The sequence below is a fragment of the Vipera ursinii genome (genome assembly GCF_947247035.1).
Source record: "Vipera ursinii genome assembly, chromosome: 5".
Taxonomy (NCBI): domain Eukaryota; kingdom Metazoa; phylum Chordata; class Lepidosauria; order Squamata; family Viperidae; genus Vipera; species Vipera ursinii.
In genome coordinates, this window is record NC_139518.1 from 83,088,451 (window position 1) to 83,112,898 (window position 24,448).

General features: G+C 40.7%; 1 protein-coding gene across 1 annotated transcript in view; it reads left to right on the forward strand.

The window, feature by feature from the left end:
* LRRC20 (leucine rich repeat containing 20) overlaps positions 1 to 24,448 on the forward strand; it is a 77,189-nt gene that overhangs the window by 37,146 nt on the left and 15,595 nt on the right. Inside the window, exon 4 of the mRNA XM_083364835.1 lies at positions 6,061 to 6,228. Within this exon, the coding sequence (XP_083220961.1) occupies positions 6,061 to 6,228 (168 nt within the window). The remainder of the gene's footprint in view (positions 1 to 6,060; positions 6,229 to 24,448) is intronic.

Here is a 24,448-nt window from a genome sequence, read left to right on the forward strand (position 1 = left end):
AGAAAAGTAGATGAATATTTATGAAGTTTACCTTTTATAAAGAATACTACTTGTGTCTACATCTAAATCAGTTTTATCCCTTGCTTTTCAAAGAGGTTATGGTATCCACATAGTAAAATGCTAGTATATCTGAAAGGCAGGGAACCATTTAGGTGTGGTGGTTAAAGGTACTGGACTGATATAGGGAAAATTATGAGTTCTTATGGTGGAGTGGTGCCAAGGCCTAGAAATGAAGATACTCGCCTCCCACTCAGGAGGTTTGAGAGTTCAATCCTAGGCAGCGGCAGATGTTTCTCTACCAGGGCACAAATAGAAAATATCTGCTGTGAACTTCGCATAGGCGTCAGGAAGGGCATCCAGCCAGTAAACGCTCAGCTCCATTCAGTTGCCCTCACTCCACCCTGAACAAGGATTAAAAGGTTGTAAAAAAAAAATAGAGTTCTTATGGTGCCAAATCTGGCTGAGGGAAAAAGATATTGGCAAGCCATTTTAGAAAAACGTTGAAAATTCCATGGACTTGTTCTCTTAGCCACCATGAGTTCAGGGCATCCTTGAAGGACCATAACAACGAAAACATCTGCAATCCAATTTGAATTATTTTTGATTATGCACCATCAAATTAATGCCAACTCTTGGTGATGATACCTTCACCATGACAAAAGCTGCCTACTTGGTGTTCCTTTTACTTCCAATAATGTACTCATCGCTACTGTGGGTAACCTTCTACTATGCTGCTGCTTGTCCTCCTCTTCTCTTTCCTTCCACCTTTCCCAGCATTAAAGGCTTTCCCAGAGAATGAGGTTTTCACATAATGTGTCTGAAGTAGTTATTTGAGCCTGATCATTTGTGCATCTAGTGAGAACTCTGAGTTGATTTGTTCAATGTTACCATATATTGATTTGTTTTCATGGCTATTCATGATATTCTCAGAAGTCTTTCCCAATACCAAAGTTTAAAAACATTAATGCTTTTCCTACTCTACTTCTTCAAAGTCCCATTCTGACTTCAACAGAGTGTCATAAGGAATTTGTTTGAAATGTTCTGATCTTTGTAGGCATCTGAATATCTTTTCAAGCCCTTTATGACTGCTCTGCCAAGTGCTGGTCTCCAGCATATTTTATATTTTATGACTCCTTGATCCTTTACTGTTGGTGGTTGATCCTAAAAGGCAGATGCTATCTATTATCTAAAACTATGCAGTTTCCCAAATATGCAGATATGAAGAAACTCCCATTAGTTTATTACATCAATTGCACTGTACTGAAATGGTGGACAGATAATAGTATAGAAGAATACATTCCATTCATCAAAGTAATGGCTGATTATGAATGCTTTTTAAAAGTATTGTATTATAGGCAGTGTGTCAACGCTGCAAACTTTGGATGTTTTTGCTTTGACAATATAAGAGGCAGCCTTTTCCTTTAAATTGTTTTGCTCTTAGAATTAGATGAAGCTGGGGGGAGGAGGGAAAATGTTTTCCCCGGTTGTTTTTAATAAGATAAGAAATGGCGCTACAGAACGGAAGGGAAGCTTTGCCCTTCAAACTGATTGGAGAACGTGATTTATGACTGCTAATTGGAGGAGGGAATTGTGCCAAATATTAGGTGCTGAAGGGAGGGGAATTCAGATTTTGGCATTCCACCATGCTGTGCTGACGCTTTGCTTTCAGGGCTTTTTTTCTCATAGAACGCTCAGAAGGGAGTTCCGGCACCTTTTTTGGATGGAACCTTGTAGGGTAGGCAAGGCGGGTTGTATGACATGTGTGAGTTCCGGGACCTTTTTCTTTTTTAAAAAAAAGCACTGATTATTAAAGACTTTTTAGGATAAACAATGCCTGAAGATTTTTTGAAGTGTTTCATTAGTCAGAACCATGACATCATGCCAAGATCTACTTTCTTTTCAAACTATCTGGAATCCTGAGCTCCAGCCACTGTCTCTAGGCTTGAGAGAAGCTGGCAAAGAATTCCAGGGAAAACCCCTGGGCTACTGCAGCCGGTGGCAGACCCTTCTCAACTATGGGAAGAAATAGCTATGGACTTTATAGTAGACTTACCCGAAAGGAGAGGAAATACTGTTATCTGGACTGTGATAGACCTGTTCTCAAAGCAGGCTCATTTTATCACCTGCAAAGGACTTCCATCTGCCCAACAACTGACTAAATTGTTCCTGAAAAATATCTACCGACTGCATGGCACCCCTAAGCAAATAATTTTGGATAAAGGAGTGCAGTTCACAGCGAAACTTTGGAGGAGTTTTCTTAATTGGATCATCTCAAGGCTTATCATCTGCCTTTTATCCGGCTACCTATGGGGCTGCAGAATCCGCTAACAAAATGGTGAAGCAATATCTCAGATGCTATGTTTCCTACCAACAGACAAACTGGACTGACCTCCTCCCTTTCGCCAAGGTGGCTTACAGTAATTCTGTTCACAGCAGCCCCGGCTGCACGCCTTTCAGAGTAGCCACAGGAAAAGAGTTCAGCCTGATACCTGAATACCCTCAGGTGCCCTCCACTTCCCAGACATTTGATCAATGGGTGAGGGGGTGGGAAGAGGTTTGGAGAAACATGAAAACAGCGTTAAAAAAGTCTTCCGAGACCTACAAAAAGCAGGCTGATAAAAATAGGGCTCCCCAAAGAACATTCCAAGCTGGGGAAACGGTTTATCTGTCAACTAAATATTTATGCCTCAAATTACCCAGCAAGATATTAGGACTGAAATTCTTGGGGCCTTTCCCCATTGTAAGGATCATCAACCCCGTCACAGTAGAATTAAAACTCCCTAGGTTTTTAGGGAGAGTTCACCCTGTCTTCCATTGCAGCCTGCTGAAACCTTTTCGGGACTCCACCTTAAGACCTCCCCCTAAGGAGGCACTGGGACCCTTGTAGTAGTGGGTCAGACACACTATGAAGTGAAATGTATTCTTGACTCTAGAATTTTTAAAGGAAAATTGCAGTACCTAGTACAGTGAAAGGGGTACTCACTGTCTGAAGCTACTTGGGTGAAATCTAGCAATGTGAAGGCTGACTGACTCATCAAAAGGTTTCATGAAAAAAACCCCAACAAACCAAGAGATAATCCCTGACATATGCTTTTGTTTACATTACAGGATCTATCCTTTTTGTAAGGGGGGGCAGATGTCAGTGCTGCTAACATTGGATGTTTTTGCTTTGACAATATAAGAGGCAGCCTTTTCCTTTAAATTATTTTCCTCTTAGAATTAGATGAAGCTGGGGGGAGGAGGGAGAATGTTTCTCCCAGTTGTTTTTAATAAGATAAGAAATAGCGTTACAGACTTCCGGTGGCTCCGCGGCGACGGAGACAGCCTTCCCGGGCTGCCCGCGGCTCAGCTGTTGTTTTTTCGCCCGAAACAGCGCCGATCAGCTGTTCGGGCGAATTTGAAGCCCCCTCCTCGGGAGAAGAGGAGGGGGTGAGCCCCCAGGTAGGGGTAGAGTTCTCCGGGGCCGCCTGAGCTTGGAGCTTGGGCGGCTGAAGGATTGAACTCCCCCGTAGCCTGGGCTGCTCCCAGCTGGCCAGCGTCTCTGCTCCGGATTTCATGGAGCAGAGCCAGGCGTCTGCGACCATCCCTGCTTGAAGGAGAGACTATGAAAGGAAAAGAGCAGGCAGAGCAATACAAGAAGGAAAGATAAAGAGATGAAGAGGATTATTTTATTTTACTCTCAAGCTTGATGAACTTTGCTTAAAACTTAAAGTGAAAGTGCGTCACAATTGTAAGTAAAAGATGGCGGCTAAACCTCCCCCTAGAACTTTTCGGAGTGCTGGAAATTCTCCGGTGCAACAACAATCATTACTGCAGGCGTTGCATTCTCCTGATGTATTGACATCGAAGGATCTTGAAAAACATACCCAGTTAATTTTGGAGTCAATGGGTGTTAAATTTGCACAGATGGAGGAGAAATTGGAGAAATTGGAGCAGAGAATGGAAGAAAGGATGGAACAGAAACTTAGAGAGATGAAGGTAGACATTTTGTCCTCAGTGCATAAAGTAGCTAAATGTGTGGAGGTGCTGGATGATCAAGTGGAAGATTTGACTCAAAAGAATGCTATATTAGAAGCAAAAGTATTGGAAATTGAAGATTTAAAAGACAAAATGGATAACGAACAGAGTTTGGCTCAATTTTACCAGATGCAGTTTGCTGTTAGAATTAGAGGCCTAAAAGAGAATATTAAGGAAGATTTAAAGCAGCTGGTTTCTGAGGCTCTTGAGGGGGTATTGAACCATCCAGCATCTGAAATAAAACAAGGCATGGACAAAGTGTTTCGTGTGAATTCGTGGATTGCTAAGCAGAGAAAGTTGCCTAGAGATGTGGTGGTCTATTTTGTAAAAAGGGAAATTAGAGATGAAGTTATACAAGTTGCCTATGATACTAAAGTTGTGATTGCTGGTCAAGAAGTTTTGGTTCTAAAAGAAATTCCTCCAAAGATTTTAAAGAGAAGGAAGGACTTTATATTTCTTGTGCAAGAGCTCAAGCAAAGAGATATAAGGTTCAGATGGGAGATCCCAGCTGGGCTGAGCTTCATGTATGATGGCAAAAGGTACTGTTTGGGTACTGTGAAGCAAGCGCATGATTTTTACAACAATGTCTTAAAAGTAACCCCATCAACACTTCTGGAAGCTGTAGAGGGATCTGGAGAAGGAGAATGTCAAGAGGATGAAGATGGACAGATGGACGAGAAGGGTACAGGAGGAGATCAAGCTGCAACTCTTTTGGATGATCTTAGAGAACAGAGGGTGACGCGTGCTGCCTTAAAACGCTCAAAAAAGACTAAAAAATAAGACCAGTAGAAATCTATGGAACTTCCACAATATACTTATAGTCAAGTGGTAGTTGGGTTTTTAAGAGTTTTGGGACGTTATGTATGGTAACAGAATTTTCAATTTGGAATTAATGGATAATTAACTATAGAGGAAGAGGAAGAAAGTTTTGTGGGTTAATGCGGGTTAATTTGTGTAAGAATTATCTATTATAGCCTATTTTGGCTAGAGAGGTTAATAGGGATAGGTGCTTGTGGTGTGTAAGTGAGAATATGTCTAGGTAATAGTGAATTGTGGAAGAACATAGATGGGAATGATGTTAGTTTTTTTTTATTTTAGTTTATATATATTTAGTATTGTTAAGGATTGGTTTACTCTATATAAGCTAGAGAGTGATGGATTTTAGAGTTTATAATTGTTAGTATATGATTGTTTATGATTGCTTTTTAGATATATACCTTGTATTTTGCTCTGGGAAGTCGGGGGGGGAGGGGGGGAGGAGGGGAAGTAGAGGGGGGGCAGGAGAGGGAGGAGGGAGAGGGGGAGGGGGGGAGATAGGGGGGAGGTAGGGAGGGGAGGAGGGAGGGGGAAGGGGGGTTTTTCAAAGGAAAATTGTATTTTAAAACTTTTCAATTAAAAAAAAAAAAGAAATAGCGTTACAGAACAGAAGGGAAGCTTTGCCCTTCAAACTGATTGGAGAATGTGATTTATGACTGCTAATTGGAGGAGGGAATTGTGCCAAATATTAGGTGCTGAAGGGAGGGGAATTCAGATTTTGGCATTCCACCATGCTGTGCCGACACTTTGCTTTCATTATTAAAGACATTTTAGGATAAACAATACCTGAATGTTCTTTGAAGTGTTTCATTAGTCCAAACCATGACACAATGTATTTATTGTGTAAAATGACCTACATTGCAATGATTTCTGATTAGAAATAATATTAGAAGAGAATGTGTTATCTTCCAAGAGTTTACTATAAGAGGTTTTGGGACTAGGTTGTCTTTTAAGCATTTTTAAATCAAGCCTTCTATAATGGTGCTTGTGTTTGTGACACTTTTTGAATTTTCAATATTTCTGCAAAAATATGACCTAAAATGACATCTGTTCTCCACACATCCCAAGACTACATAAAATGAACCCAAAACATATGCAGATATTTATTTTCCTGTGTTTTCTTTCTCCCACTATAATTAAAAATAGGTATATAAAGTTCAAAAAATTAGGAATATTTGTAAGAATCAATTTGCATTTTTATTGATTATCCATCTTGCCTAATTGCAGAACTTAATCTGGAAGGGAATTATATTCATCACTTGCCAGAAGAGGTCCGAACCCTGTTACATCTGAGAATTATCAACCTGTCTAGGAACAAATTTCACACTTTTCCTGACCAGCTGACTTCTTTGCAGGCTCTTGAAATGATTAATCTTGAAGAGAATGAGATTACAGGTAAAAAAAAAGGTGCTTTTGCATTCAAATATCTCTTTTTCAAACAGATAAATTTTTGCCCTCAAGGTTTAACATTGTCGTAACATCTGCAGTTTTTTCTTTGCAGGCAGGTATTGTTTGACCTTTCAGTTAACCATGCAGATTCTAGAAGTCATGTGAACGTTATGGTTTTCACACGTAACATTTCTCCCAAGCTATTTAAAAGAACAATCTCCCTTGCTGTGCCTCACCTGGCTGATCTTGACAGAGGGTGGAAACTATACTGTTGAAAGAAAAATCTTCATCAGGGTCCAGTCCAAGCTGGGAATAAACAAAATGGAGACTGCTTTAGAAAGAAAGTTGTAGTTTATTGAAGAGCAGAGCCAGACAGAAATGTGGCTCTGGGAAAGCTGACCACATTTAGCTGGGAGTGGCGGGTTTTTATGCCTTCTTGGGCTTTTGTGTCTGGAGTTGTTATATAGATCGGACTTAAAGATTGTCCTGAGGAATGTTGATTAAGTCCAAACAGTATTAAATTGGGGCATAATCCAAGTTCAACTCCATATAGTATTGTGTCTGTATGGGTTATTACAGCATGTTGTTATGATGGAATCTGCACCTGAAGAAGGAGGGAGAATGAAATATTAAATACTGGATGAAAGATTAAAAAGCTGCAGGAATTTACTCAAAAAAGGAAAAAGATATTTGGTATTGATATGAAATATTTACACATTTCATGTTTAAAATAGTTTGGGCTTCAAATTTGCTTTTTTTTTCCAGGGCAACTTCTGAGAAATATTGCTGAATTTTGTTAGAATATGTTATTTTTGAGAGATTGCCCATAATAAAAGTTGAAAGCTAGAAATGATCATATTTATAAAATGTATATTAGTATTCACTCTGATCATGTTCTCTTGAAATATTTTAACTACTTTATCTGAAGATGACCAAGTTAAGTGTAGTTATCTTCTCCTAATTCAGGTCTACTTATTAAAACTCTCAGTAGTTGCCTTTTTGTAACCTTCATTTGGGAAAAACAGTGCATCATGGGGCAATTGTTTTTAATCAATAAACTTCAAATGGGCCAAGTTAAAACAAAACAAAATCTGGGGCCCATTAGTCCAATGAGATTGAAACTTGTCAGCACCATCAAGCCTTCCCAGAAATCTTAGGTTGTGGACTTCCCAGAAATCTGTAGGTTATTTGGTACAAGGAAAGATGGGAGGGGTCTATCCCTGCCTCTTTTCTTTCCTCCTCTGGTCCCCACACGCAATTGTCTGGGCCAAGTCCTGACAGGTGAGCAGCAATTGGCTGCTTTGGAACTGAGACTGAAATTTGAAAACTCTTTAATGGTGGTGGGCAGCAAGGGAAGGATGAATGGATGACTTGGAAGCCTGCTGGCAAAATGGAGCTGGCTGAGGGTGCTAGCAGTTGATGTGTAGATCTTCTTCCTTCTTGGAGGGAGAGGGCCTTGGGGACACACCAGGATGGAAAACAGGGATGCAGCTTTCCTTGTAGTCAGCAGCACCCTTTGTTTCCCTTCCTCACAGCAAAGTGACAGGCAGTTTTGTGGGTTAGTCAAGAAAGAGGAGGAGTGATACTTACCACCTTCCAATGATACTTACCACCTTCCCACAAGTAAATGGGGAAGCCTGCAGGAAGACAGAAAGTCATTGCTGCTATCATTGTTGCCCCAAGTGGCTGGTGGTAAGGTCTGATGGATAAGTAGCAATTGGTTGCTTTGGAACCAAAGCTGAAATTTCAAACAACAACAGTGGGCTCTGAAAGAAAGATGAGGGATCTACTCAGATGCCTGCTGGCATGATAGGTCTGGCTGGAGGGAGCCAGCAGTTGATGAATAAGCTTTTGTCCTTCCTGGAAGGAGAGGGCTCTTGGGAAGATGCTGGGATGAGGAGTGGGAATGCAGTTTTCCTCATGGTCCATAGCTCTTTTTGTTCCCTCTCCCCCCAGCAAAGTAGTGATTAGTTCTTTGAGTCAGCCCTGGAGGAGGAAGATGTTCCCTACCAGCTTCTTACAAGTTAACTCAATGGGGAAGCCAGCAGGAAATCAGAAGTGCCTCCTTTCCCACTAGTTTATTTTGCCCATCTGGGTTTATTCTGTTTCTCTGTTTAGGTAAGGAAATATCTCTGAAACAGTGACCCAATGGATCATAGGCTTTCTGGTTAACTGCTAAGTTGCTGGTAACCTGCTGTGCTGACATTGGTCTTAGCAATTATTTTCACTGAAATTACCTTTTTTAAGATGGCAAATTTATCAGAGTCCAAATAAACAGCATGTTATCGAGACTACTGTGCACTGGTGAGTTTGATTCAATATTTGAAGTTCAGAATACTCATATTCATTTGAATCAGTAAAAAGTATTTTTAAGAGGCAGTACCTAACTTTTTAAGTATTTTTATAGGAATTTTGTAGGAATATTGCAGATCTGTGGAAAATTTATAGGTATTTTTAGGACAAAGTCGCCAGACAAATCATTTTAGAGCATTTCTATTGAAATCACATGACTCAATTTCTACTTTAACTATAATTCAGGATCCAACCTAATAGTTATTTGTATGTAGTATGTTTGTAGTATATATTATTTTTGTGGTCACTTGAATGTGCATGTGCTTTACAAAAAGGATCTAAAGATAGCTGCCTAAGGACTTAACAATCTCAAATTTATTAATTTATTATTTACACCACTTATAGGCTGCTTGCCTTTCAACAACTCTACATTCGTTTAATAATGAAACATATACGCATTCCTCTTGCAGCCCCAAATGTTGCTTTTACTTTGCACCTCAGAAAAAAGCTTTCAGTATTAAACCTGTATTAAGATGATGCCCAGAATACATTCTGCATTGGAACCTTGTTTGTCTCCAGAATCAAAATAGTGGGTTAAGTGTTATGTACTGGGCTCTTGTTTAACATCACGTGGATTGCTGGAGCAGCTAACGGCTCTCCAGCAACCCAGACTTTAAGTCTCCTGTGCTGCAATTGGCTATCTCCAGGCGGCAATGGTTGATTCAAACCTATTGGCTGCCGCCTAGGGGCTAGACTATATATTGCAGCTTGTTGCAGGCATTTCCCCAGTACAGTTCCAGCACAAAATAAACAATGAGTTATCCTGTACTCTGTTCTGCGTCTTCATTCCTGCACCAAAGAACTCGCTATTTAACAGTGGCGACGAGGGTGGGATCCTGCTTCACCAACTAAAGAACTGAAGTATTCGAGGGAAAGGCAGCACATGCCAGAGGGAAGAGGCATTTCCCCCCCCCTCAAGGTCGGCTAGCAAGCTATACTAGCGACTTTGTGCTCGGTGGACTCATTCCCTGAGCCTGAAGCAGGATCCGGAAAACACAGGAACCAGTAAGAAGAATGCCGAAGAATGCAGATTTCGTTCAGCCACGTGTAGAGCTTGCGGAAGGACAGGCCACATCACGGTGGTTTGCAGAGCCTGACAGAGAGGACAGCCACCCAAACACCAGTCGGAAGAACTGACTAGGAGAGGTACTGGGGCCCAGGGTCCAGTTAGTGTGGGATTCCTCAGAAGCCGTAGAAGCGTATGCTGCACTGGGGCTCAACACCCCTCAAACCCAAACTTAAGCTCATAGTAGAGACAAGAAAGAAGACATATTTTTGTAAAGAAGGACCTTCTACATCTTGATGAAGACCTTTACATAGGGAACATCTTATGCATATTTCTATTTGTGCTTGGAAATTGTAATTCGAAACACAAGAAACCTAATATTTTGCTTCAGGAAGAAGATAAAATTGGATAATGCTATGAGCTTGTATTTTACTATATTTTCCTAGTAATTTTGGCAAATGTTTGCTCTTGCTTTAAAAGAACAGAAGATATAGAATACCAGTTGAAAAGAAATCAAAGTCCATAAGAAATCATTTTCAGAAAGCATTCTCCTTGTATACAGGTGAAAGTCGAAAATTTAGAATATCGTGCAAAAGTTCATTTATTTCAGTAATGCAACAAAAGGGGAAACTAATATATGAGATAGACTCATTACAGGCAAAACAAAATAGTTCAAGCCGTGATTTGTCATAATTGTGATGATTATGGCGTACAGCTCATGAAAACCCCAAATCCACAATCTCAGAAAATTAGAATATTACATGCAATCAATAAAACAAGGAGTGTACATAGAACAATATCGGACCTCTGAAAAGTATAAGCATGCATATGTACTCAGTACTTGGTTTGGGCCCCTTTTGCAGCAATTACTGCCTCAATGCGGCGTGGCATGGAAGCTATCAGCCTGTGGCACTACTGAAGTGTTATGGAAGACCAGGATGCTTCAATAGCGGCCTTCAGCTCTTCTGCATTGTTCAGTCTCATGTCTCTCATCTTTCTCTTGGCAATGCCCCATAGATTCTCTATGGGGTTCAGGTCAGGCGAGTTTGCTGGTCAATCAAGCACAGTAATCCCACGGTCATTGAACCAGGTTTTGGTGCTTTTGGCAGTGTGGGCAGGTGCCAAGTCCTACTGGAAAATGAAGTCAGCATCCCCATAAAGCTCGTCTGCGGAAGGAAGCATGAAGTGCTCCAAAATCTCCTGGTAGACGGCTGCGTTGACCCTGGACTTAATGAAGCACAGTGGACCAACAGCAGCAGATGACATGGCTCCCCAGATCAACACAGACTGTGGAAACTTCACACTGGACTTCAAGCATCTTGCAATATGTGCCTCTCCATTCTTCCTCCAGACTCTGGGTCCTTGGTTTCCAAATGAGATGCCAAAGTTGCTCTCATCAGAAAAGACGACTTTGGACCACTGAGCAACAGACCAGGTCTGTATTTCTTTAGCCCAGGTAAGACGCTTCTGACGTTGTTTGTTGTTCAGGAGCGGCTTGACAAGAGGAATACGACATTTGAAGCCCATGTCCAGGATCTGTCTGTGTGGTGGCTCTTGATGCACTGACTCCAGCCTCAGTCCACTCCTTGTGAAAGTCCCCAACAGTTGAATGGCCTTTTCCTGACAATCCTCTCCAGTCTGAGGTCATCCCTGCTGCTTGTGCACCTTTTTCTTCCACACTTTTCCCTTCCACATAACGTTCTATTAATGTGCTTTAATACAGCACTTTGGGAACATCCAACTTCTTTTGCAATTACCTTTTGAGGCTTTCCCTCCTTACGGAGGGTGTCAATGATGGTTTTCTGCACAACTGTCAGGTCAGCAGTCTTCCCCATGATTGTGATTCCTACTGAACCAGACTGAGAGACCCTTTAAAGGCTCAGGAACCCTTTGCAGGTGTTATGGCTTAATTAGCTGATTAGAGTGGGGCACTTTGAGCCTAGAATATTGCACTTTTTCACAATATTCCAATTTACTGAGATTGTGGATTTAGGGTTTTCATGAGCTGTAAGCCATAATCATCACAATTATGACAAATCACGGCTTGAACTATCTTGCTTTGCATGTAATGAGTCTATATATTAGTTTCCCCTTTTAAGTTGCATTACTGAAATAAAAACTTTTGCACGATATTCTAATTTTTCGAGTTTCACCTGTACAGAATGTCATTTTCAGTTTCTCCCTGCATTATTACTAGAAGCTATTTACCGCTTTTATCTCAGTGGTATTACAAAGTTAGTAATTTAGTGTGACTTGAATGCACATCAGAATAATCTTTTTAGATGCTCTAATACCCTGATAATGTGCCGTATTTCAAACCAAGCGTATAGTAAAATATCTATATATCTATATATCTATATCTATATCTATATATCTATATCTATATATCTATATCTATATCTATATCTATATATCTATATCTATATCTATATATCTATATATATCTATCTCTATCTCTATCTATATCTATATCTATATCTATATCTATATATCTATATCTATGTTTTAAATGTTTGTTAAGCATTCAGAATACACTTCCTTAGTCCCAGACACAGAATAAATCTTATTTCCTGTTTCAGCCTAGCCCAAGGCCATCTACAGGCAGTAGCCACAGCAGTGGCAGCTCATATTTGTGTAAATTTTTTGGGCTTGCTAACAAGTCTCCCTTTATTCTTTGTTAGCAAGCCAAAAAAATTTACACACACACACACACGTACATACATACATACAGACAGACATACAGACAGACAGACAGACAGACAGACATACATACATATATATATATATATATATATATATATATATATATATATATATATATGTGTGTGTGTGTGTGTGTGTGTGTAAATTACTAACAAAGAATTAAAGGGAAACTGAGATGCATTTCTGACTTGTTAGTCGTCATCAGCCAGCTATACCCATACTGAGATTCGAACCAGGGCTGATTGCATATGAGGCAGTGTTATTTGCCTCTAAGCCACAAGGTCTCTCTCGCTCTGTTAGCTTTTTTTTTTCTGCAAGGGAAGATATGTTTCAAATGTTAACTATTTAGATTACCTTGCTAGGCCCCAAACATGGGGCAAATCTAAATAGTTAACATTTGAAACATATCTTCCCTTGCAGAAAAAAAAAAAAGCTAACAGAGCAAGAGAGACCTTGTGGCTTAGAGGCAAATAACACTGCCTCATATGCAATCAGCCCTGGTTCGAATCTCAGATGGGTATAGCTGGCTGATGACGACTAACAAGTCAGAAATGCATCTCAGTTTCCCTTTAATTCTTTGTTAGTAATTTACACAAATATATGAATTGTCCGGTGTGACTACTGCCTGTTCGATAGCCTTCAAGATAGGCTGAAAACAGGAAATAAAGATTTGCCCCATGTTTGGGGCCTAGCAAGGTAATCTAAATAGTTAACATTTGAAACATATATATATATATATATATATATATATATATATATATATATATATATATATATATATATATATATATATATATATATATATATATATATATGAATGTTTTAAATAATTTGTTTAGATGTATGGGAGTTGGAGATTTTCAACAGAAATAAATACTTAATAGTTATTTATTATCTGCTACTGAGTTAGGCTCCGTGGTGACTGATGGATTAAAGCCCACCCTCATCTTTAGCAATAAATAATTTCTTCCCAGGATATTCCAGTAATCTCTTTGATGCTGTCAGTTGCCTTGTTAAGATAGCTTCCAGTTCCCTTTATCTTGGCAAATGTATTCATTTTTCGAGTCCATCATCCCTTCACATTAGGTGTCCAAAGTATCTTGAGTTCCTGCTTGTATAATTCAAAAGCATCCATTATCTTTCGTTCGGTGTCCTGCTTGCACAGCAAGAAAGTACATAAAAAACACAGCTTTTATTTTTTTGGGGGGGAGGGGGGTCCTTTGAAATAACTTCACTGTGATCTAGTTGAAATTTGTCCCCATTAGGGTTTATCTTTACTACTTCTCTAGTGCATTGTCCAATTTAGTTTATACTTCAGGAAAGCAAAGTATGTCTCGCCTTCACGTCTTTGCCAATATAATGAAGTGGGTGAAAGGGTATTCTGACAGGCAGCTATTTTTGTTTAGTTTGACAAACTTGCATTTCTTGCAGTAAACCACATATGGTCTGTTACCTTCTTATCAGAATTTACACACCTCACAATTTTTCCATCTGTTTGCCCATCTTTAAAAAAATATTTTGCCGAGGTACATAAATTCATCTGCTTGCTTACAGTACAGGTAGTTCTCAACTTACAACAGTTTGTTGAGTGAACAACGGCACTAAAAGAAGCTTCTTATAACCATTTTTCACACAACTATTGCGCCAAAACTCAGACGCTTGGCAACTGGCTCACATTTATGGTGGTTGCAATGCCCCAGGGTCACATGATCACCTTCTGCAGCCTTCTGACAAGCAAAGTCAGTGGGGAAGCCAGATTGGGTTACTAACTTAACAACTGCAGTGATTCATTTAACAACTGTGGTAAGAAAGGTTGTAAAACATCTCACTTAACGACAGAAATGTTCGGCTCATTTGTGGTCGTAAGTCAATATTTGCATATGTCTTGCAAAACTCCCATTTTCCCAGTCAAATTCAGGAAATGTACTCCTAGTCCACACCTTACCATGCACTCTATTTGACATTCACTACAAATAATTTTGCTTTTCTTATGACCCCATTTCTAGCATCACCACAAGCATTCCTGAAATATTTATCTATAAACACACTAAATAAGCAAGAGGCATCACACAACCTAACCTTTATTCTTTTGTATGGTTCACTTCCATCATGTACCACCTTTATCATACTCATCAACCTTCCTTCAACTCCATATTCAAAGCCTGATAAATAATGATCTGTTCCATATTCACAACTTTTTATCAGTTGCATATTCTTCATGGATTGTCTGAAATTTTGTGCTTCATTGGCCATTTTCAGCTGCATAACATTTTTTTCACCAATATGATGGCAGAATCTAGGAAAAAATGGATGACAAAACTATAAGATCACCATTATTATTGATACAATGCAAATTGCTTACAGGTGAACTCAATACAAGTGCTCTAATGACAGCTGCAGAGAATCCCAAATGCATAAGTAAGATATGTCTGTGAGATGTTTCTGCTTTGGCATTACAGAAGACAAGATTTAGTTTAGTTCATACAGCACCTGAATCAATAAGAGTCACAGTGGGAAAAGAGTAAAACCTTTCCTATCTTTCTTACAAGCCCTCATAAAAACACATTGCCAGCCAATCACTAGGGGCTTTGTTAATATGTTACACATCTTTATAGACCACAGGTGACCTGGATTTGCACATTATACTAAACTAATGTCTAGCCGATCCGAACCCGACCGGTTGCGGTTAAGAACCTATATTAGGTCTTATCTCGCAGCGATGAGGGTGGCGAGGTGTAATTACTTCTCCACCCTCATCGCGTCCGCAGATAATCGCCCGGCCGCCTTGTTTAGGGTGACTCGCTCACTTCTTAATCAGGAGGTGAGGGAGGATCCCTTGCAAGGTCGTGCCGAGGAATTTAGTCAACATCTGTCGGATAAAATCGCTCGGATTCGGACCGGTTTGGACTCCAGCTGGGCAGAGTCAGGCGATCAGGACACGGGCGGTCTTGTCAATGTTATCTGGGAAGAGTTTGATTCTGTGACCCCTGATGAAGTGGACAGGATTATGAGGAGGCTGAGCTCCTCCACATGTTTGTTGGACCCGTGCCCTTCCTGGCTGGTTTATGCAGCTAGGGAGAGGACACGAGGCTGGCTCCAGGCGGTTATATCTGCTTCTCTGAGTGAGGGTTATTTCCCCACCGTCTTGAAGGAGGCGGTGGTGAGACCTCTCCTCAAGAAGCCTGCCCTGGACCCAGCCGTTTTGAACAACTTTCGTCCAGTCTCCAACCTTCGCTTTCTTGCGAAGGTTGTTGAGAGTGTGGTGGCGCATCAGCTCCCTCTGGTCCTGGATGAAGCGGATTATCTGGACCCCTACCAATCGGGTTTCAGGCCCGGGTACAGCACGGAGACGGCATTGGTCGCTCTGGTGAATGATCTCTGGAGGGCGCGGGATAGGGGATATTCCTCTGTCCTAGTCCTATTAGACCTCTCAGCGGCTTTCGATACCATCGACCATGGTATCTTGCTGCGGCGTCTCAGGGGATTGGGAGTGGGAGGCACAGTTCTTCAGTGGTTCTCCTCCTATCTCCTGGGACGCTCGCAGTCGGTGTTGGCAGGGGGGCAGAGATCGGCCCCTAGGTCTCTCGTTTGTGGAGTTCCGCAGGGGTCGGTTCTCTCGCCTCTCCTGTTCAACATCTATATGAAACCGCTGGGTGAGATCATTCGTGGTTTTGGAGTTGGGTATCATCAGTATGCCGATGATACCCAACTTTTCTTTTCGACCCCAAACCACCCCAGTGATGCCCTCGCCGTGATGTCCCGTTGCCTGGAGGCGGTTCGGGTCTGGATGGGGAGGAACAGACTTCAACTCAACCCTGACAAGACTGAGTGGCTGTGCATTCCGGCATCCCGGGACATTCAAAATGTTCCATCTCTTTCTATGGGGGGTGAGCTCTTACCCCCCGTGGATAGGGCTCGCAACTTGGGAGTCCTCCTAGACTCACGGCTTACCCTGGAAGATCATATAGTGGCCGTGACTAGGGGGGCTTTCGCCCAGGTTCGCCTGGTGCGCCAGTTGCGGCCCTATCTGAACCGGGATGCCCTGTGTACGGTCACTCATGCGCTCGTGACCTCTCGCCTTGATTACTGTAATGCTCTCTACATGGGGCTTCCCTTGAAGACCACTCGGAGGCTCCAACTGGTACAGAATGCGGCCGCGAGAGTTGTCTTGGGAGTTTCCCGGTACTCCCATGTTACACCTTTGCTCCGCGAGCTGCATTGGTTGCCAGTTGTCTTTCGGGTGAGGTTCAAGGTGTTGGTTACGATCTTTAAGGCCCTACATGGCATGGGTCCGGGATACCTCAGGGACCACCTGCTGCCGGTATCGACTCCCCTCCGCCCTGTGCGTTCCCACAGAGAGGGCCTCCTCAGGGTGCCGCCAGTCAGGGAATGTCGACTGGTGGCCCCCAGGGGGAGGGCCTTCTCTGTGGGTGCTCCGGCATTATGGAATCAACTGCCGGTGGAGCTCCGGATGGCACCAGACCTCCGAACTTTCCGTCGGGGCCTGAAGACCCACCTGTTCGAATTAGCTGGTCTGGCCTGATGGGGGATTATGGGTTTTTAATTGTTTTTTAAATTTGTATTACTGTTTTTAATTGGGCATGGGTTTAATCCTTTTTTAATTTTTGTATTGTCTTTCTTTTTATATATGCCCTGTGAACCGCCCTGAGTCCCTACCAAGGAGAAGGGCGGTATATAAATCAAATAAACTATAACTATAACTATAAAATCACCTGAAAACATTTTTCTTTTAGAGCACTGAGTGAATGTAGCCTCAATTTCCTATCTGGGATGTGATTAAAGGCTCGGGAAGAATAGTAATATGAATTGTAAAATAATTCAAAGTCGTAATTAGTAAATGATAAAAATAAGTCAAGAATTCTGACTTTTGGAAGAGAAAAATAGGCTCTGGATGATAGTTTGAATTCCTCCCAGAAAATTCTAAGTCAACTCAAGGACAAATCTTTTCATATTCAGAATCACAATAACAGACCGAGCTGTTATGATGAAGTATAAACTAACTTCTTTGTATCCAGGATTCACCTCTATAAAACATCTGGCAATATAAGTTATTTTGTTTGTTTTATTTATGCATATACACAATGAACTTATCTTGGATGATTAATTGCATCAAAATTCCATCCTTTGTTTCACAATTGTACCATGTCACACTTAAGAAACGGTTTTAAGGCAGAAAACACATCTAAATGCAAATGAGTAATATATTTAGTATGTTTCCAAATAGTGCATAATCTTCTTACAAAGAAACGTCAGTTGCTAATTTGTACTGTAGTGTGTGGTGGCAAAGTTCAGTATTTACATTGGCAGTGCTCTGTCGATTTTAGGCACAGAGATATTTATTTGGTATGTTTAAAAATATATGTCTGCTCAAATACTGCATTCAGTACAAACATAAAGGCATCACGCAAGCTGAATTGACATCACTGCCTATTACTTTCAAAATGAAAGCCTAAATTTTAAAATGCATATATATTCCAACAAATTGGCAGAATCATTGAATAGAAATGCCTTGTTGAACTTGAAAGCAAGAAAAAAAGAGATTCTGAGTTATCTTTCCCATATTTTAATAGTTTCGAAGGAATGATGGACTGCTGTTCATATAAATAGCTTCCTGCTAAATTTGCAGTCCCTTGCCAATATTTCACAAAATGCGATCTATTTTTGAAATTTTTATCTTGTTGCTATTGTAATGGCTCTTGCTCAAGCAGCCTTTTCTAACAAGTAATGTCAGATTTCATTTTAAGTTAATACCAGGTGTCGTAGGAGCTGTTACTTTTAACAAGCAATAGAAGCTGAAAAAATGCCTATTCGATTAACTATACTGTACCAAAAGAGGATATGATTTCTGTATTTCTCTATTTTTGATAGCTTAAAATACCTGTTTAATAGGCATTGATTAATTTCCCCAGAACTGTAATGGAGGTCAGTTGCTTTTGAAATTTTTAAAAGTTTGTTTGTTTATTTGCTTTAACATACAAAAGAAAAAAAGAATAAAAACAAAATCTAAATAAAAAAGGAAGAGGAAGGACATATTTTTAGCCCTACAAAGTCAAGTCTGTCTAGCATTAAACCTTAACGACAAAAATTACTATGAGGCAGTTTTTGCATTATACATAAGTAAATCATGTTACATCTTTAACCCTATTCTTCTTCCCAAATGTGCATTGACAAACTTATGGTTATCTAACCGAAATGAACAATAGTTGCACAGGCTTATATTATATATCAAGTATTCCCAAAATCATCACACTTCCAGCGTAAAACAATTGACAGCCAGATCTTTTAAAACATTATCTAAGATTTCTAATACACCAGAGAAATATTGTATTATTGTAACTTGGTAGCTCAAAAATATATGTTTGGCTTGTAACAGTGAAAAAAATAACAATTATCTGAACAAACTACTATAGTTGTTTTTAAAGTATATTAAACTCCATGACTGTAGCAACTTTTAATGTTTACCTATTAATCAAAGCTTAATATTAAAAAACATAAACTTTCTTATTAAAATGAGGAAGTAAGGATATTGTGAACTTTTTCCTCACTGGATTAAATACTTTTTGTCAGATTAAAAAAATGAGAGAGAGGTGTGAGAGAAGGGAAGGAACTATATTCATTTTGCCTCATGAAATATGTCTTAATGATACTGTTGAAAGAATAATCAGGTCCAGTTCCAAGCTGAGAATAAAATAGAGGCTGCTTTTGAAAGAAGGTTTCTGTGTATTGATGAGCAGAACCAGTAACATGGGTCCGGATTATTTACGGGAGTACCTTTTGCCGGCGTTAACTTCCCATCGTCCTGTGCGCTCCCACAGAGAGGGCCTCCTCAGGGTGCCGTCGGTCAGGGAATGTCGACTGGCGGCCCCCAGGGGGAGAGCATTCTCTGTGGGCGCGCCTGCCCTCTGGAATCAGCTCCCTGTTGAACTCTGGATGGCTCCCGACCTTTGCTCTTTCCGCCGCGACCTGAAGACTTGGCTATTTGAACTTGCCAGCCTGGACTGAGGGACTGGGATTTTAGATTTTAAAGTTTAAATTTTACATTTTAGAACGTGTTTTATTGTTTAGGGCTACTTGGTTTAATTTATTTTAATTTTTCTATGTTATGTGTTATATATAGTGTTAACTGCCTTGTACACCGCCCTGAGTCCTTCGGGAGAGGGGCGGTATATAAATCCAAATAATAAATAAATGGGACGCGGTGGCTCAGTGGGTTAGGACGCTGAGCTTGTCGATCAGAAGGTCGGCACTTTGGCGGGTTGAATCCCGAGTGCCACGTAGCAGAGTGAGCGCCTGTTACTCGTCCCAGCTTCTGCCAACCTAGCAGTTCGAAAGCATGTCAAAATGCAAGTAGAAAAATAGGGACCACTACGGTGAGAAGGTAACAGCGTTCCGTGAGCCTTTGGCGTCAAGTCATGCCGGCCACATGACCACGGAGACGTCCTCGGACAAACGCTGGCTCTTCGGCTTTGAAACGGAGATGAGCACCGGCCCTTAGAGTCGGAAACGACTAGCACGCATGTGCGGGGGAACCTTTACCTTTACCTTTTTAATAAATAAATAAATAAATAAACAGCATGTGGTTCTGGGACAGCTGACAAAATGGAGTTGGGCTTTGTATTTTGAGGTGCCTGTGCTGTGCAATGTACTTTGATCTGAGCTTGAGTGTGCCCTTTTGGTATTCTAATTATTGTTACCTGACTCTCATTGTGGCTGCGAGGTCATGTCCTGTCCTTGGAGCTGGGTGGGCGAAAATAAATTCTTAATCCCATCAGATGTTTACTGGGCCCTAGTCTTTCTGAATGGATTACCAAATCTGCATTTTTGAAGAGTGGCTTCCTCAGGTTTCTGTCTGAGAAAAGAGAGACTGGGGCTATTTCTGCCGAAGATTTTTTTCTCTCCATTTCTCCTTCAGGGGAAATATTTTGTCCTGCTTTTTTAATATTCCCCAAAATATTTCATACTCTGGGAGGTGGGGGGGGTGCTGACTCCCTACAATGCTATTTTGTGAATCAGAAATATTTTCGTTTCAAGAAATTCTGTTTCTCTTGATTTTTTTAATTGGTATGTTCTGGTTTACAAAAAATGGGACAAGCATCCCTAACTTTCTCATGTCCATTTCTTCATTCATGTTATTATTCATGACCAATTTCTTTCACATAGTAACCATCTTATATATGATTTTAAACTTAGAAATCTTGTATTTTTTCCTCAACTTACCCAGTTTTTTTGAAAAGTAGAAGGCAAATAAGAAACCCAGAGCTTTCTTTTTAGCTTCTCATGGAATGGAATGGAATGATGTGGCGTGGCATGGTGTGGCGTGGCCTAGTATAGCATAGAATATTCTTTATTGGCCAAATATGATTGGACACACAAGGAATTTCTCCCATGCAAAATAAAGTAATAATAATCATAATATTAAAGTAATAATACTCATAATAATTATACTAATAAGAGAAGGTAATGGAACAGATGAGAAGGATAAAAGTAATACAGCCATACTACCATGTTTCCCCCAAAATAAGACCGGTCTTTTCTGTATCTTTTCTTTTCCCCCCACTTTCTGGATTTTTGCAACTACAGTTAGCTTGAGAATATCATTGGCTTTTGTTGCAGTACTGCTTAATATGACCAGCAATTACCCTATGTCATGGGTCTTCAAACCTGGCCCTTTTATGACTTGTGGACTTCAACTCCCAGAATTCCACAGCCAGCGTGCCTGGCTGTGGAATTCTGGGAGTTGAAGTCCAAAAGTCATGAAAGGGCCAGGTTTGAAGACCCCTGCCCAATGTGATCATAGCAGAGTTGTTTTCCAGCCCTATGATCCAGCATATTTCAATTGCTCTTAATTATAAGTCCTCCCAAGAGCTGCTGCATAATGCCTGTGGAAGAAAGGAAAAATTATAGCTAAGTTCCACATCTTTTATGTGACACACATTATAAATCCATGTGTTTCTTCCAGAAATCTCTTTATCTGGTTTTGATTTGAATGCTTGATTTGAATGTTTTAGTTAATACTCTGGTCTTTAACTATAGGTGTAACTAATCATGCAGGCTCAACTTTGCTTAGCTACTAAGCTTAAAAAAGGGTAGCTAAGTTCTACCACCTGCTGATTAATTGGTCCCCTGTCCTGTTAAAGAGGGGGGGGGAAACCTATTGTGAGACAGAAGCATAATACCACATTAAGAAAATAACCCAGTGCTATTTGAAAATATTGAGCTATAGCAAACATATTAGGCATAGATCAGACATGTCAAACACAAGGCCCGGGGGCTGGATGCGGCCCGCGAAGTGGTTTCATGCGGCCCGCAAAGCCATCCTGGAAACAGCTAGGGAACGGCCCCCACTGCCTTGGCCCTGGCCCAGAGACCCTCCTTCTGCCAGAGACCCTCAGATCTGTCCCACTCCTGCCCAGGCCCCCATAGGCACCCTTGATGCGAACGATGTAGAGTTGGCCACGCCCACCCAGTAGGCCATACACACTCTAGCCACGCCCACCCAGTAGGCCACACCCACCCAGGCCACGCCCACCTGGCCCCCTGAGGGCAACCACAATGCTGATGCGGCCCTCAATGAAATTGAGTTTGACACCCCTGGCATAGATAATACTGTAATACAGCCAGAGGACCATTTGCTGTAGAAAATAGACTATTAATTTTGGGTAGAATTGCACTGTTTTCAACTAGAAAGAAATCCCATCAAGAAAGATTGAGCATTATCTTGAAGTGGAATTTCAGATTCCTCTTTGAGATGACTTTCTGCCCTTAGCATTACCTGGTTTTCCATGCAAAATTTTCCTCTTATGTCAACTGCAGTTTTACACATTGTTTTTTGCCTGCAATGCCAGAGATGGACAGGTAATCATCATTGAAGGCAAGCACAGACAAGAACTTTGTGGAGAGCATCTTTTCCATAAGCAGTATGAATAGGGAACACTTGCAAAATGATCCTTCATTAGTTCATCCAGTTTCAAGGAGGCAGGGCTGGTTTCCACGGAGCCCTTATTCCATGCCCTTTGCATTTTCATGCCTTTTTATTCAGTGCCTGGTTTTTTTTCATGATTTCCCATTAACATTTTTTTGGGGGGTAGTGTTTGATTCATGAAAGCTCGCCTACGCGCGCCTTGCGTTGACAAAATATTGCAATCTCAAACTATGTATGAGTGCATTTCTTCTGCTTAGCTGGTGTCTAACATAGTAATTATTTTTCCCAACCGCTTAAAATCCTCATTTAATCAAACCAGCAGTGAGGAAGGAAGCAAATCTAAGGCAGGTGTCAAGGAAAGAACACTTAATTTACAAAAGAAATGCCCTGAATTGTATTTGTAGCTGCCTGTTCCAGATGAGACTGCTTCTAAGAATTTAGAAGATAACAAAAGACAGATGAGATGGGGAGGGCAGGAAGGCTGAAGGAAAATATCTTGTAGGGAACATAAAATACAGTAATGGCCCTGCAGTCAAACATTTTATCTTTAGAAAGCACTGGTTTACACACTTAATAGTAGTCAATGTATGTATTTCTTCTCATCTTTTCTACTACCTTCTCTTATTGGTATCATTACTATTACCATTATTTTTATTTATTTATTTATTTATTTATTATTATATTGTTTTGTATGTACACTGAGAGCTTCTGCACCGGAGATAAATTCCTTGTGTGTCTAATCCCACTTGGCCAAATAAATCTGTTCTGTTCTGTTCCGTTCCGTTCCATTCCATTTTTACAACTTAGAAGCATCACTGCTTCAGAGAGGAAGGCAGTGCAGAGAGTGGTGAGGATGGCCGAAAAGATCATTGGCAGTTACCTCCCTTCCATCCAGGACATAGCACAGAAGCGTTGCTTGAGCAGGGTCTGTAAGATTATCTGGGACACTACACATCCTCTTCACGACCTGTTTTCCTTGTTACCTTCTGGGAGGAGGGGTCTCCGTGGTATGCGAAGCAGAACATCCAGATTTAGTCACAGCTTTGTTTCCATACAGCATTAACCTTGTGAACTCTCAAGCTTCCTCCTTCCGTTATATATTCAAGATGGGCAGTGAATAATATTTATATGTTACTTATATGTAAGGGTGTAGGTCTATACATATGTCATATATAGTATGTTTTAAATGTGTGTTATGTATGTGTACACTTTGAGAAGAAGCAACTAAATTTCATTTTTAATGTGTGCCATTGTGCCCACAGGAAAAAATAAAGTCTGTCTGTCTTGTCTATCATTCCATCCCATCCCATCCCTTGCATATTGTAGGAGATGACCAGGCTGAGCCCGAGGGAGGGGTCAAATGCATCATAAGTCATGAATCTTTGCACAACCACATGAAATCAAAGTCTGGCTGACCTTGAAAGCCTTCTTAATTCCCACTCATTTCCCTTCACTGTTAGTAGCTCGGTTTCTTCTAGAAAGTGTGAATAAATCTTTACACTCATTTGAACTGCCTGAATCTCCTGATTTCCCTGGCACTTGACACTTACACGCAAACTAGGGGATTATATGAAATATTTCAAAGCCTTAAAATAACATTATAGGTTTTATTCAATGCTATGGTTTTTTAGTAGTGCAGTAGTGTCAACCTTTAAGTTACATTTTCTGGCAAAGTGTTATCAATACACTCCTATTTTCTGGACTTGCATTGTTTAGCTAAAAAAAAGCAGAAATGTCCATCCTTTTCATTCTCCTGATGTAATGAATGTTTGTTGAGATAAACAATGGAGAACGAAAAGCCCATTAGGCAAAAATAATTAGTTGCAAGAATGTTGATCAGTAGGCAGAGGGATTTCTGAGTTGTTTGTTGTCATTCTTCTGAGTACAATGTGCGGCTGCCTTTTTCCAAATAGGATTTCCCCCCTATAAAAGTGTGGGGGGGAAGGCTTCTTGGAATCCAATTGGACTCTTGGAAACTATCTAGATTCTAGAGACATCCCTATGGTTTCTCGAGAATAACATGCAAGTGGTTTGCTATTCCTTTCTTTAAGCATTTTTTTGACTTCCCAATCTAGCCTACAGCCCTGGAGTTTCCTAGAAATCTCCCATCCAAATACTAAAACCTACTTGGTTGTGCAGAGATATGGAATGGAAAGGAAAATGTGATGGAGCACGCACGGGTGTATGTGTAGTATTGCTCCGATACACCATAAATGATACGC